The sequence below is a fragment of the Arctopsyche grandis genome, chromosome 1 (genome assembly GCF_051622035.1).
Source record: "Arctopsyche grandis isolate Sample6627 chromosome 1, ASM5162203v2, whole genome shotgun sequence".
In the NCBI taxonomy this organism is placed as follows: Eukaryota; Metazoa; Arthropoda; class Insecta; order Trichoptera; family Hydropsychidae; genus Arctopsyche; species Arctopsyche grandis.
In genome coordinates this window covers 32,630,094-32,647,250 of record NC_135355.1, presented here as the reverse complement: position 1 = coordinate 32,647,250, position 17,157 = coordinate 32,630,094, and the positions used below count along the sequence as shown (strand labels likewise).

The window sequence follows — 17,157 nt, the reverse complement described above, 5'->3', positions numbered from 1 at the left end:
CTATCTATGAGAGTCTACGAAAATAACGGTTCCGGTTCCGGATTTTTTTTTTTAGTTTTATACGGGTATATAATAATTTTATACCCATGCGATGATATTTCATTGGGCTATTCACTAGTTGTATTATATGCATTGTTTGAAAAATTGTTAATAATTATACACAAAAATAATCTAACCATATGCATATGTCGCCTTGAGGTAACATCTCTCATGGTATATACATATTATGTAAATACGTACATATGTATGTATTAAAATAAAATAAAATAAGCATACCATTTGCCTACATTTCAATCTGAATATCGATATGTTTTTCGATGAATTCTAAAATAAAATAGTACTATTAGTAATTAAGTAAGTTAATGATTGTGATTATACAGTCTGATGGTTTCCGTTTTTATTATATCTGCGAAAGGAAAAACACAGTAATCAATCCTAAAATAGTGCGTTCCATTATTAAATTTTATTCAATAACATCATAATGATTCACGTGTATCAAAAGTACCATTCATAAATATATTTGACGTAATATATTATATTTACGTTAACCATGTATGCACTTAATTACAGTGCCATTACTATGAGATACAGATAGGATAAAATCAATCACATTTTATTTTTCAAAGTCCTTTTGATTGAATTGACAAATACTATACAGTGGTACTCAATCTACACCCTTTGAAAATTATTTAACAGAAATATAATATTTCTGTAAAATTCAGTAGATGACCAAATCATTCATAAATTCATAAGAATCGTCACTTTTTAAAAGGTTTTATTTAATTTGTTTAATACACCAAATACTTTATAATCACAAAAAATATACACATACCTAATATCAAATTAAAGTATCAGGTTGATAGCAAATATTTACATACATATATAAAGTGGTTATTTAAAATACAGGTATTTTATACTTTTATTTTCTTCTTTACTGGCTTAATCTGTATTGCTACGAAGGAACACATAGTCGATCCGCGACTGCTGTAATATTCTATTGTTAGATTGGCCATTCCATAAAAGAAATTTCGCCCAAAAATTTTGTGCGTAAGTTCATTCAAATCTTGATTTGGAGTAACTGAGAAATTTCCCTGAAATTAATTTTTGGATAGAGAGTGTCGTAAAAAGTAATCACAATTGGTATATTATTGAAGTTTTTACCGCTCGAACTAAACAATTCTTGTCAACATTGTCAGAATCCTTCAAAATAGTGAACGTCATTATGTCATCGCATATGTTGAGTTTAGTTTTATTAAATACATGTACATATTTATCGTTTTTATATATGTCGAGCGCATACGTTGCCTAAAAAAATTAAATAAAAAACATTCATTCTCGAACATTGATCAAAATTGTTAATTATTTCATATGTTAGTTTACTTTTTTCAACTTGTATGGTTTTTCAATTATTGTGAATCCAGTAATAAGCTTTTTCCCGTTGACCACTTCTATCTTATATTCGAAATTATTATGTAACTGTGGATCGACAGGGTCTTTCCGTTCACATTTGCCTATATCATAGTACTCTCCAATAAAATTTCCCTTAAAATACCAATGTTATGCGATAAATTTCAAAGTATACTATTACGTATATTAATTTAAAAAAAAAACCAAGTAATGAATTATAGTTACATAATCCGGTGGACTTTTACGAGTTTCGAAATTGCTAAGGTACAGACACAGAAGTCCTAAAGTTATAATGCGCTGCATCATTGAGTTGGATTTTGTGACTGACTGATATCATCAAATAGGTCATACGCACATTCGAATTAAATACACTATTCATAAATATACTTGACAATAAATTTGCGTCGACCGGATGCAATTCATTGCAAACTACAAAACCATCACTGCGAGACCTAATTACGGTAATTAAAAACCCTTTATTATTGTATTTTTTTCCAAACCTTATATAATTAGTTTTGCTTATATTATGAAGCGGTACTCAACCTACATATGTACTCCCCAGATATTATTTTATTTTTATTCTATTTTATCGTAGATACATATTTTATTTTTATTCAATCAATGAAAGTACACTCGTAATTACAGATCGCTCCAATGCGATCAGGGTACTATACACATCAAGAAATTATATATGTATATATATATATACATATATATATATACGTATATATATATATATATATATATATATATATATATATATATTTTTTTTTTTTTTTTTTTTTTTTTTTCAATACACAATCATTACATAATTCGAAACCATACATGAAATATACGGCCAGAAATTTTTATTTTACATACATATGTACATATATACGGCCGCAAGGAAACTAAATTGATATTTCAACGGTTGGTTTTGGAAAATAGGTTATGTACGAATCACATCCGAGGCTATTGTCTACATATTAATGGAGATGAAACTATTATGAAGCGAGTATATGCTTCGTGTATTGATGAATCCGCAAAGTAAGAAACTCTTTCAGATTTTGATGAATACTAGGCAATTCCTATGTGTTTGACGATGAATGATTAATTAAATGAGGATTTATTAAATACAAAACTACAAAATAACGAAAATAAAAATAGCTTTGACTTAAAAATATAAATAAATTATTAAAATTATTATATTAATTTTTATAAAGCCAATTTTCACCGACACTGAAAGAGATCTTTCCATTGATGGAAATATTTGTACCAAATCTAGAAATAGGCTTTAGGATTCTCATTTAAATATTTTAGTTTTCTTAAGAAGCTATTTGAAATAATTTAACTTTTATAACTTCATTTTTTCCAGTGACGGAACAAATAAATCGGAATCCTCTACATCAGTTTCTTACCAAATTCTAATTATTATCATCTCAAATTATGAATCTTGTGAAATACTACCTATATAATGCATCTCTCACAAAATTAATTGATTGTCCATCGGTGTATCTATTGTATTATATGCATTGTTTTAAAAATTGTCAGTACTCATTTATACACAAAAATAATCTATGTGACGCCTTTGTGGTAATTTCTGTCATAGCATATGTATGTACATATATGATGTACATTTGTATGTATTAAAATGAAATAAAATAAGCATACCATTTGACTACATTTCAATCTGAATATCGATATGTTTTTCGATGAATTTTAATATAAAATAGTTGTTTTAGTAATTAAGTAAGTTAATGATAGTCAGATGGTTTCCGTTTTTATTATATCTGCGAAACGAAAAACACAGCAATCAATCCTAAAATATTGCGTTCCATTATTAAATTTTATTCAATAACATCACAATGATTCACGTGTATAATTCACGTGTATAATTGACGTAATAAATTAACGTTAACCGGATGCAATTAATGCCTTTACTATGGAGATGCAAATAGGAAAACCAGTCACATTTTATTTTTCAAAGTCCTATTGGATTGATTTGACAAATACTGTACAGTGTTACTCAATCTACACCGCTTGCAAATTATTTAACATAAGTATAATATTTCTGTAAAATAATTTTTCATTAGATGGACAAATTCATGGGTTAGAATTGTCACTTTTAAAAGCTTTTATTTAGTTTGTTTAATACACAAAATACTACACATTGTAATTACAAAAATATATACACATACCTAATATCAAATTTAAACATGAGGTTGTTAGCAAATATTTGCTTTTATTTAGTTTGTTTACTATACCAAATACTGTACACATTGTAATTATTAAAAAACATTCACATACCTAATATCAAATTCTAGAAACAGATCGATATATTTGTATACATACGAAAACATTCTTCAAGTACAATTGTATGTACATACATTTATTTTTTTAAATAAAGTTCATCTTCATTTATTGAAAGGTGCCAAAAACATGCGAATCGAGTGAAGAGAACATTTTCAATGGTCAGGATAGATAGACATAAATTTCCAAACTACTTAAATAATCGTTATATCCGGTCCAAATTTCATTAAAAGGATACAATGACATGTATGAAAAAATCAATCAAGAACAGGAACAACCACTATGTCTTTCAAGTTCCCAAAAAAGGAGCTTCTGAACAAGCTGGAGAAGTGAAAATGGTATGAAATTTTAAATTTTTTTCGCACCCCGTAAGAAGATATCCTATGGAAGTTGGAAGCTGGAAGGCCTAATAAATTTGCCCACGACTGTATCTACATACATGCGTATGTGTACATTCTCATAATGAAGGAGAAGTGTTCAAAATTTCGTTACGCTCAAATAAACGTTATACATAATTGGACAAATCAACAAACTTTACATATATACATACATACGGACGAATCAACAATCTAAAAAGCATTTGCTTATGAGAGTTTGTAAAACAGTATGCAACGATAAACATCTGCAGTATGCAACGATAAAGGCAAAAGTCATAAAATTCAGTACATTTGACACACCAAACCGTAAGAAGAACATACACTACAAATGTTTATGCATAAATGGCCTGCTTTTGGCAAATATCTATGTACATTGTACATATGTATATCTCGCATTATTGCGGACAAAGTTGCACTTCACATTGTATGGATATAAATTGCAGTTTTATATTAGTCCGAGGGGTGAAATATGGTCTCGGGCTATGGTCGGACAAACGCACATTTGTAGTGAAAAAGGTGCGTCCAAACCACCAAAACCACCCCGACTGCCCCACCCCCGAGCTCGCCCCTCATAAATACACATATTTCGTAGTGTCGTCTCTGTTTACGACAAACGTCGCAATAAATAAATGGACGCCCATTACTTAAAAGCCTCATTTTTACGATTGAGAAAAATCACCAGGTTTATATTGCACGCGCCATATACATATATATATCTATACAAGTATACCCCGGTATAATACAATACATCTCCATCGAATCTCATTGAAATTTATGTATATTTGGTTTTGAATTTTTTGCACTATTTATGTATATGTATTATATAAACAACAAATTTACGTATGAATAAATCGAAATTCATCTTAAATACGTATATTATGATGGATATTCAGCATGTGTGTTTCGTTTGTGATATATGTATATACATATGTATGAGCATATTTGTTTAAAAAATCGAAATTTAGTGCTTGATGAAGTACCACTTATGTTTTAGTGCCTCGAATTCTCACTAGGTGTAATGAAGTTACATAATTAGTTGCAACTACTTGTTTAGTATACACAGTCTCCGAGATAAGTAATTGGAAGCTCCCTCAAAGTGTCGCTATGCAAATATGGTAATGTCATACATCGATTTTGCATTATAAGGATCTTTGAACATATGTAATGATACGTACATATGAGTATAATGAGTTTAAGAACATATTATATATGGACGGTATAACATACAGTGTGTTTATTATATAAAAATGGTGAATAAATACGGATATTGTCTCACTAATTCGACACTTTGACCAATTACAAGGGTTAAAAGAAATTAAAATGTATATATTTATTTCATTTTGAATTCAAAATCGTTTGTTTTGTTCAACTTTTGATTCAATAATACGGAATACGTCTGTATTTCGAGCAAATTTTCTTCGAGAGTGATTTTCCCGCTTAAGGAGGGAAAACTCAACTTTTCCCGTCAATGATGCTTTGAATCTTGCTTAATCTGCCCCCTTCCCTCTTGGCTCTCCCTCTACCCTTATATCGTAGTCTCCGAGTTTAAATTACCTTCGTATTTATGAATACGTATACATACATATAACATACACATTCGAAGTGGAACTTTTAAAAATTAGACGAAAAATCGCAATGGAAGGCGCTCGATGGATAAAAATTGGTTTTAACACGGTGTTTAAAAATATTTATCTATATTTTTTATTTTTGCGCGCGTCTCTTTTGAATTAATCGCATAGCGAAAACACTCAACGAGCACTTTCGTCTCGTAAATTCTAATAAAAAGAGAAAATCATTATTTATCGGCGGAAACAACGGTGATGAATTTTGAGGATTCATTATCGTCAAGTTTTCGACTAATTTATTACGCAATTTTGATTCATTATATGAAAATACCATATTTTTCATACTTCTACTCCATTGTCTACACTCATCGTGTTTTTCGGCCAAAATTTTGAAAGGAACGATTTGATTTAATCATTCTAATGAAATCAATTTTACGTACATATATGTACATATATTGTCACTTTCCAGGGGTTGTTTATGTTTTAAAAAACATTGATTAGGATGATAACGATTCAGTCAAAATCCCAATCAATATTTCTTTATATTTTTATTTTATGTTCCGAATAAAAGACTGAACTGAATCCTTATATTGCATTTTAAAATATACAGCTTTAATTATCACTAATATATTCGATGAAAACTTAAATAATGGAACGAGAACTTTTCTTGTTAAATCTGAGGTTATGACTTTTAAGAACTTATGATGTTGTGACTCGTTCAATGAGTCTGGTGTTGTGACTAACTGTCGTACTTCGGGCACGGTATATATACAGATGATGTCAGTGTTAATCTTATAGCGATTTTATGGTTTTATGTACGATGCATGTATTTATTTGAAATAAGATAAATGCACGCTATAGCGGCACGGGATATGTAACAATATATGTAGAATAAATTTTAACCAAACTCAAATAAATTGTACTGAAGATTTTCTCTTACAAAATTGTACAATAGAAAAACAATATTTGATTAATGAATTTATGTAAAATATTTGGTATAAAAAGGAGCAATTTCATATAAAAAAGACAAGATTTGACGAGAGGGTCACGACAGTACAGATAAAAGAGTTATGCATGGTAAAAAAGAGAAAAGAGCGAATACTGCGAACAAATTTCAAAGATTTGAACTGAATTTTTCCGACCGTGACAGTTCGGCATAACTTTTACTATAAAATGAAATAAAAGGTTCTCTTGCGGAAAAGCTATCTCCTTAAAAATGATCGCAGATAAACATTATTCCTCGGGAAAACCTCCAAACATACCTACATACAAATGAATATATCTACATTTTTTCGTTTCGTTTTTTGCGGTTGGCAAACACGCAGGTAAATACACGTATACCTATTTATATGTGTATGTATATAAATTTTTAATGTATGAAAATAAACATATATTTCTAACCTTTTCTCCGCTATCCGATGGAAGATAAAAGGTGAGCACGGTGAGAAACGATATTCCCATGCACGGAATGATGATGTTTACAGTATAAAATAACGTTTTTCTTCTCATTGTTATATTGAATGTTATATCCAAGTAAGGCTCGTCGCAGCACGTGTAGAACTTTTCGTTCCTATAACAAAAAAGCACATTTATATAAATAATTTGTAAAAAAATAAATTACGCGTTACTAAGTGTATGTAAGTATATATGTACATATGTACATGTATTTATGTTTAAGTTTGGACCATTGTGGCATTACAGGACTCCCTAATTATATTAGTTATTACTAACTCCATAATGAAAAATAAAAATAAATTCATACAAATACATATACACAGACACAAAATATATTTATAAACAATTACATTATAATAATAGCAGATAAAGAAACAACAATAAAATACAAAGTACGGAATATCTTGCATTTATAGCCAGCACCAATATACATAAGAACCAGCCGCAAATACAAAACATCCCTGCTAGGCCCAAATGGAAGAGAGAAGATCAAAATTCCACTCATACATCACATTCAATTATGAAAATAATGATGAGCGCAAGCTACCAGACAAATAGGTTTAAAATAATCTCCGATAACCTACGCTCACTGAGGTGGAAAATATCACATTCAGGCTCAGCAGCAACGATTTCATTGAAAAGTTGTACAGATCTTGGAAAAGGAGCCATTCGATAAAGAACTATGCGAGCGGGAGGTACAATCATCAAATGATGGTGTCTACCACGCACACTATTATTAGGGACACATAGTCCCAACTGTTCCAGCAACAACGGGCATGACGTATTACCACGTAAAAGATAGAGAACAAAATTAATTAATGAGAAGTTTCTCTGAAGTTCAAGGGAACTCTTTCCTATATATGAAACAAAGAAATGCTTTTTGCACTTTCTCAATCATTAGAGAGTAATTTGATTCATGCGGATTCCACGCAATCCTAATATATAGGTACTCTAGCTTGCTTCTCACAAGCGAATTGAATAACAAGCGAGAAGACAAAGGGTTGGAGAATAACCTAGCATATCCAGAGACAAATCCGAGTTGATGAAAGGAAACGTCTGCTTCTGTCTTGATGTGGTTGTGAAAGGTGAGTTGAGGATCAAAACTGAGGATACCCAAATCGACTTTAGATTCCACACGTTTCAACAAGTCGGATTTAATGGAAATATATAAATGTGTGATAGACATCGGTTGATTAAAACGACTTGCATAATTGAATGATTGTCGGTAAGTTCATAGCATCAAATACTCCAACTGTGTGTACGAACGGTTGTGTTTAATTAATTCAAATTAAAACTGAAATGAAATTTCAAATGCAAATTATAATACGTATATTCATTCTTGTATTTTTTGAATGACTAACGAGCGCCATTCAACCGCCGGATGTGATGAATTAACTGACATAAATTCTAGTAAGTACATAGATAAAAAAAGTCTATGAATATTGAGGTCAATATATGTATGTATTTCATGAATAGTTTCCATATGAAACACTTGACGTTAAACGAACCCAGAAGTTTCTTTGAGGAAAATAACGTTTGCATTCATTTATTTACTCAACGATAAAAATGTATAGTTTTTAGCGCACAAAGAGCACATTTTTACATATATTTATTACGATCAGACGTTTTCAAAAGTAGCCTGAGAGGAAATGGAAAATTTCAAAATACTCGATAATTATAAAAACCCAATTGAATGCCGTTGATTTATACTTATTTATAATATTATATGTACATATATTTAACTCGTTCTACAATTTGCGCGACGAAAATGTGTTAAGTTACGGTGACCTCGATTGAAGAGAATTTATTACGAGTATTGCTGTAGTGCTGCTGGTTGGACTTGAATATTTAAGACTCCTAGTAGTAGATCGTTTCCTTTCAGAGTTTGCAAATTTATCTGATTTCATTGTTGAAACGGTTCCATATCAAAGTCACCATTATTTGAATATGATTTCAAAATTTATAAACTACACATATGTATATATTATATTATATATGTAAGTTTAATACCAAGTTCGCTCAAGGGCAACCCGAAAATGGCATCATAGGAAAATATATGCCAATATGACGTTTCCAATATTCATTTTTGTTAGTAAGACAGCACTTTTGTTAGTACGGGGTGCACTTGCCACTATGACGTCACGTCATGTGAATAATACCAGGTTCTAAACGCTGGAAACGCTAAATAAAACATGTTTCGCTTGATGCGATTCGGTGACATGTACTGCTATATAATATGAATAGATCGTGTTGGTTGCTGCTGTAAAGCTACGTCACGTACACATTACGGAACATATAAATGTGTCCATAAAGAATTTACTTAAGAATATTTTTCATACTGCTGTTTACGTTTAGTTGTTTTGTTAATGGTTGTTAGGAGACAATTTTGAACGCTTAGAGGGACGTGTAGTGTGGACGTGTAAAGGGGTTTCCGAGTTGGTTGTTGTTCATCCGTCGGCCTGCTAGCTCCGAATGACACACGGTCCAAAACCGCCCAATATTTATATCCATGGGGTACTCTCCGCAAAGAGACATTATTGATCGATAGGTCACTAGATCTTATTGGTTGTTGTATATGGCTTGTTTATACGCCGAGGCCTTTTTGGCACGAACGCGTGATCAGGTGATCAGCGATAGTAAACCATTGATTGACGAGCGCTACTCACCTAATCTCTACGTTACACTATTACACTAAGTGTAGAACTGTTCAACGTAATATAAAAAAAATAAAATATACATGCATCATATGAAAAACTGAAACGACAAAATGGTTATAAAGTATATTGAATATTAGAAAAACATGTCCCTCAAGTGAAACTAGCCCCAGAGAGTAATTACATAAATAAACTAACATCTAAGGCTTCCAATCGCGGGATCCCGGGATCCCGGTGTTTTATGGTACCGTGAATCCCAGTGCTGAAACTAGTCTGAATACCGGGATTACGAGGCTGACAAAATTTCTTTAAAAATATTATTTTACAAAAATAATAAGGAAAAATCATAAAACAACATTATATAATGACAATAGTGGGATGAGCAATGACAATCATAGTCCATTTGTTTTTTCTGACCCGTTTTGACGCCGGCTTGCGAAAAATACAAAATACAATAAATCAGAGGTGGGATTTTTCTCTTGGAAAAGTCAAAAATGTTGTGACCACGATTCTTTCCACACTTCTGAACATATTAAGCTGAAAATTTATATGTGTATTCTTTATGTAGAGTTGATAAGATTTTGGTCATAATTCTTAAACCGGAAGTAGAACTTTTATCTTGTGTAAGTTTCCCAACATTTGTGTTCAATTTGCATCGAAAATGTTCATAGCTGATATGTGTGATTACATAGATAAAGTCGTAGGTTGGTCACATGCGAATTTTTTTACATAAAATTAATGAAATTGCAGTTTTTATATTAGGTGGATTGTTTCGATGAATAATTACTAGACGGTACAAACTATTTGTAAAAAACGAATCAATGAATTAAAGTAATGTTTTTTACTTTATTTGATTACATTAAAGGATGTTTTTTATTTAATCTTAGAAATCTAGAAATGGATGCGAACCGAAAATTTAAAGAACGTAGCCAAACTCTCAAAACAAGAACGCCAATATGAGGAGTATTTTTTGCGTGAAACATCGAGAGAGTTTGCAATATGCAATTGAACATTTTTTTTTGTTATACATTTGATTTCCCGGTGATCCCGGTGTTTCACGCAAGATTACTTTCAGCACCGCAATCCCGGGGCTGAAGTAATCTTCCGGGACTGGAAGCACTACTAACATCATAACAATTTACAATTTACTTATACAAATTCAGAGGTTGCAAAACCGCCGAAAACAGTAATTTAAATAGCACAATGAGGATTTGAATTAAAGGGGCAAGAGAGAGAGAGAGAGAGAGAGCAAAATACACTACAATGCACTTACATATGTACATAGTTACAAACATATGTATACATATATACATAGTATAATATCTGAACATGAACAGAACGGGGGGGGAGAGAGAGAGAGAGGGCACAACTAGAGCCGTATAAAATAATTGCAGACCGCCAAAGTGTTAAACGGGCAACGTTGGATTCGAATACGGTGATAATTGCTCGGTTAAGAACCGCACCCCGAGTAAGCATTCGTTCTGGAGAGCTTTCAGTTTTCCACGTCGAAAATTGCACCGGGGCTGAAAGCTTTCACGGTTTTTCCAATCCCCTTTCCTAAAAGCGTTGGACCATCTTGTCACATTTAGCCTAATTCGGCTTTTTCAACGGGTCCTTTCATATAAATATAATACGTGCTAAGCATATATACATACATACGTAGATATATGTTTGTATGTACGTGTATGTATACGAGAATAGCACGAACAGAATGTTGTGAGTGTGATTTCAGCAGTAATGAACTGAATATTATTCGAGTAGAGTACAATTAACTGAAGAGATTGCGTGAATGCCTGAAATAGTTCACTAACGAGACCGACCGCACATTTCACTCTGTGGTTAATAAAATATTGGTGCTTTTGGTCTCGTTTACATAGCTAGATGTTGCACATAGCTAGATGACTTTGGAGGTACATACATATGTGGGTAGAGACATTGTGCATATATCTACGTTGTATAAAATAAATATTCTGTGGGAAAAGGGGCTATTTTTTATGGAAAAAGTGAGGGGTGTATTGTGCCGTGTGAAAATGGCCGTGTAAAATTGTCGAGTCACTGTGAGTTGGATTTGCCGCCCGTGGAATTGTAAATATATGATTTTATATAAAAATAACGATTATTTATTATTAATCGAACTATAAATAGTTTGCAAAAAAGGGTTTTATGGAGGTTTTATCCGATTCCGAAATAGATATTTTGATAATATATTACTATTTTCCAACCTTATATTTATTATTACTTACATACATACCTACATCATACGTGCCATGGCAGTTGAGTTACCCCAAGGCGACAAATATGGCTAGATTATTTTTTTACAAACAAATAATACGATACAGACATCTATGGACAATCAACAATTTTTTTGATAAAACAAATTTGCGAGAAATGCATTATGTAGGTAGTATATTTTTATAAGAATCAAACAAATTTGAGGTGCCAAAAATTCGAATTTGAGAGAAATTTAGGGGAAGGATATCGATTTATTGGATCCATCACAACAATTAAGCTAGAAAAATTGGGAAATTCTAACAGACGACGGTTGGTTTGTATTTTTTTTTTAAATAATTACAATATCTCGCCAGCAGCGTATTTGGCCGGGACTTACTTCTACCAGTGCACTACGATGTGACTATAGACATACTTTTAAACTTTGCATAGGACTATTTCATTTGATTTATATACACGTAGGTATATTGAAATTATATGTATGTATGTACTTTTGCATAATATTTGCAAGTTGGGAATTCTTTTGAGATAATTTATTTTATTTTATTTATATATACCAGGAAAGCCTAACATGTAAACCACAATACGCCTTCCTAGCCAATGCAATATTTTTTGTTACATAAATCGCTGAATTTCGAGATGCTGAAGAACACGAAATTAACTCTTAATTAATCCATAAAGACATCTATGGATTTAGACTTGTACATAAATTTTTACACATTGTACATAAATCAAATTCAGATATTGGTGACAAAGTGGGCAGGAAATTTTTTTGCCAATTCGATGGAAGAACGGTTTCAACAATGAAATCAGATAAATTGGCAAACTTTGATAGGAAACGATCGACTTGGATTCACAAATATCCAAGTCTGATCAGCAGCATTACAGATTAGCTCGGTATTGAACCCGGTAGCTCTTGGTGCTTAACATAAACGCAACCACCGAGCCATACTAAAGTTAACTCGCAACATTTGATACCGGTTTTTTACCACTATTCACATTTAGAGATTAGTTATGGTAAAAAGATAAATTAAAAAATTAAAAAAAACCACACAATCATTTATTATTATATTATAACCACACATCATTTATTATTATATTATAAGATATATTTTTTAAATTTTAGTGCATTGGGATTGCATAAATATTTTCACATTACCTTTAATAACAACGTTTCATTAATTTAAAATGATTTTTATTAATAACTAGCTGAACCCAGGCATGCGTTACAATGCCATAATAACGCATGCAATTCCTGTTCCCGTTCCCACTCCCGTTCCCACTCCCGTTCCCGTTCCCGTTCTCATTCTCGTTCCCGTTCCCATTTGTCGGAAAAACGCAGGTAGCGAACACATTTGAAATTATTACGTTGCATGACACCCATTCCCGTTTTTCCCGTTTCCGTTCACACTCATTTCGTTTTTTCCCGTTTTTTTTTCACAGTAATCTTCCCGGACATGCACATAAACAAATCCTAAAAGTTTCATCGTAATCGGTTCAGTGGTTTAGCAGCCTATTCGACACACACACACACACACACACACACACACACACACACACAGACAGACATTCATTTTTATATATTAACTAGCTGAACCCCGGCATGCGTTGCGATGCCATAATAACGCATGCAATTTCCGTTCCCGTTCCCGTTCTCGTTCTTGTTCTCGTTCCCGTTCCCATTTGTCGGAAAAACGCAGGCAGCGAACACATTTGAAATTATTGCCTTGCAATGACACTCATTCCCGTTTCTCCCGATTCCATACCCGTTTTTTTTTCATAGTAATCTTCCCGGACATGCATACAACAAATCCTGAAAATTCCATCGTAATCGCTTCAGTGACTTAGGAGCCTATTCGACACACACACACACACACACAGACATTCATTTATATATATATATATATATAGACTAGTTGAACCCTGGCATGCGTTGCAATGCCATATTAACGCATGCAATTCCCGTTCCCGTTCCCGTTCTCGTTCCCGTTCCCATTTGTCGGAAAAACGCAGGTAGCGAACACATTTGAAATTATTGCGTTGCAATGACACTCATTCCCGTTTTTCCCGTTTTCGTTCCCGTTTTTTTTCACAGTAATCTTCCCGGACATACACAAAACAAATGCTGAAAGTTTCATCGTAATCGGTTGAGTAGTTTACCAGCCTATTCGAGACACACACACAGACATTAATTTATATATATATATATAGATAATATGCAATGTACATATTTTTCCGTATTTTATGTCACAATTGTGACAAGTAAAGAGCGTATTTTCTTCCATTGAAAAAACCCTATTAATGTAACCAACAATCACAATAATTTTTCAGTAATATAGTTTCAATGTACAAATTGTTCTCAATTTGAATTTATAAAATATTAATTCGCGAGCTAGAAGAGAAAATTGTATTTAATTAAAAATAAAATTAAAGACAAATTCTATCACAAACTTGTACATTAATTACACAACAAATGATCAAAAGATACAAAGAAAGCGAAGAGCACGTGCAAAGTTTCAATAAATGGATCATCCCCCAATCCGTCCGGTGAATGAATATCGCGATAATAGAGATTTTCAGTCGGCCAAAGGGTTTATTTTGTCGAGGTGAAATTATTTCCATCCCCCGTGCCTCGCCGCTATCCCACTTTGAGCGTTAATTAAGGTTGTTTTGAATAAAATTTCCAAATTGTGTTTCGTCGATGCGACCGTATTAAAAGGTGAGGTCACTCGCACCCGGCCTTTGACGAAGACGACCCTATCCTGAGCAACCTTCCCACCTCCCCCCTTTGCCTTTTGGCCCTCAAAAATCGGCGACATCCCCATCACGAGGCTTTTGTCTTAATGAAAATGTCCTAGACGCCTTTTCGTTAGGCGGCCGTCAAAGTCTTTCGCCCACCGGGCGCCATATTAACGTTTTAATGTCGCCATCTTGTGTCTGCGGAATATTAATTCCTCGTCAGAGCGATTAAACTCAATTATTTACAACATTTTCCTACTACTCCGTTTTATCATTTTTTTTGGACCGGGTATTTAACATTCATGACGTAGACCTTCGTATATTTGAGTACAAATTAGTGGTGGAAAATATATCATATTTAAAATAGATACAAATCTGAGACTAGCTCCTATTCTATTACGCTAAAATGTATATATGATGCATACATATAATAAATAATACCTTATAATACCTTGTTTTTAAAAAACTCTTTTTTTACTACATTTTTTTAATTTAATACTAATAATAATTTCATACTAAAAATAATTTATGTGTCAACGTATAGATCGATTTACAAATTTGAGGTTATGTATATATTCGGCAATGACTGTCAAACGAAATCGATGACACAATACTAAAACTAGTATCTGGGCCGCGTTTGAATAACATTTTTTGTACATACCTCGGAAGTTTGATTCCAAAATGTGTGGATGTATTTTCTGTGTCTACCTCACGGGCCCGAATGTGAAACGCCCGAAAACGCAAATATCGGAAGGCAAAGATCGAAAATCGAAAGATCTTAAGTCGAAAGATAAAAAAAAATGGTGCATGGTAAACTGTACATACTCACTTAATTCTGCGCGCGCATATTAATACGGGAGGAAAAGCCTGTTCCCCTTGTTCCTGTTGTATCCTGCTCGCGCAAATTAAGTGAGTATGTACCATTTACCATGCACCCTTTTTTTTGATATTTCGACTTAAGATCTTTCGATTTTCGATCTTTGCCTTCCGATATTTGCGTTTTCGGGCGTTTCACATTCGGGCTCGTGACGGAGACCGGTATTTTTTATGTTCTATTTCACTATTTTGACAGTTCTAATCTTTGACATGACAAAAACGAAGTGGACGACCTAAAAATGTCCTATAAAATCTAGTATGATAAAAGGTTCGTAAAAATCGCTATTCGGAACAGCCGCTCTCAGTCTAAAATCTATTTGAAAACAAAGATAGAAGAGTTCGAAAAGAGAATCGTCAATCAATAGGCGAGAACGCCTTGGGCAAAGAACAAACATCGTATCGGCCATAATAATAATCATAGAGGCTTTGATAAGGAATACATACAATATGATCACCCTGCATTCAGTATATTTAGAGAAATATAATATAATTTATGTACTTGTCATTCGTTATCCATCACAGTGCGGCAAGTGTTAAAGTAATATGGAAAATGTATGAAAGATAATTCAAGATGTCCCTACAAGATAATGGTGGCAATGATAAAATATCTACATGAATCTTTGTAACAAAACTGATATTTTCATTTACGTAATAAATCCTAACAGAGTTACTTGGTTCAAAGTTTAAACACAGGTAGCAAATGTAGCTATAGGCGAATTTATAATTACGGAATATCATTAAAAAACGTTTTTTATTAACATCAAAAGGATCATTACAAATTAACAATTAAATGAGATAAATTTAAGTATGATGCGGTTTTTAATTTTATATTTATGTATGTGAGAGATTATGAGATTAAAAATTAGGCTAGTTACATATATATTGTGGACGCTTTGTTTTAACGAATTCAGCAATGGATAATATTTGATGAGTCTCAAAATTTTGTACAGAACTGTATCACTTTATGATTTTATTATAGCAAGATTTACATATAAAATTTCAAAAGTATCTATTAAAATTTGTTTATTAAAATTAGATTAACACGATTGAAATATGTATGTACATATACATTTATAAAATAAAAGCTAATATTAAATTTTACGGAAACTTCAACCTGTTACAATTTCGACAGACATCCGATTGTAAAATTTTCGTAACCGACAATACAAAAAATTCTACAGTCCATCATTTTAAAATCGACACGTTCGCCCATGTATAATTTCGGGTAGTACCTGGTACATGGACATCGTAGGAAAATTGCATACGATATCGCATACATTTTTCCGAGGGAATTTGTGTATACATATATTCGGAAAGAGCACATAGATGTGCAGAAAAATTGACACGAGAAAAAAAGAAAAAAACCGCTTGCAAAACAAATAAATACCGGAACCGCTGGAGATTTTTCCCGAGCGTATATAAATGCCTTTGCGTTTCATTTTCGCTTGTGCACTTCGTAAAGTATTGTACAACGCTAAAAGGAATTTCAACGTTTAATAAAGCGTTTAAATATATATATCATCGTTCAATTTCATTTCACCAGTATAGTTATTTTAACTGACTTAT

At 32.4% G+C, this 17,157-nt stretch overlaps 2 protein-coding genes across 6 annotated transcripts in view; both read right to left on the bottom strand.

The window, feature by feature from the left end:
* nAChRalpha4 (nicotinic acetylcholine receptor alpha4) overlaps positions 1–17,157 on the bottom strand; it is a 315,893-nt gene that overhangs the window by 93,673 nt on the left and 205,063 nt on the right. For all 5 annotated transcript variants that reach the window (XM_077428337.1, XM_077428362.1, XM_077428345.1 and 2 more), the window contains one exon: positions 7,040–7,208. In XM_077428337.1, coding sequence (XP_077284463.1) covers positions 7,040–7,208 — 169 coding nt within the window. The remainder of the gene's footprint in view (positions 1–7,039; positions 7,209–17,157) is intronic.
* On the bottom strand, positions 768–1,859 carry LOC143919276 (uncharacterized). The gene is made up of 4 exons (XM_077441515.1): positions 1,633–1,859; positions 1,381–1,542; positions 1,162–1,305; positions 768–1,091 (listed from the first exon to the last, which is right to left on the bottom strand). Exons 1-4 carry the CDS (start codon positions 1,711–1,713, stop codon positions 912–914), a joined length of 567 nt encoding a protein of 188 aa, XP_077297641.1. The 5' UTR covers positions 1,714–1,859; the 3' UTR covers positions 768–911.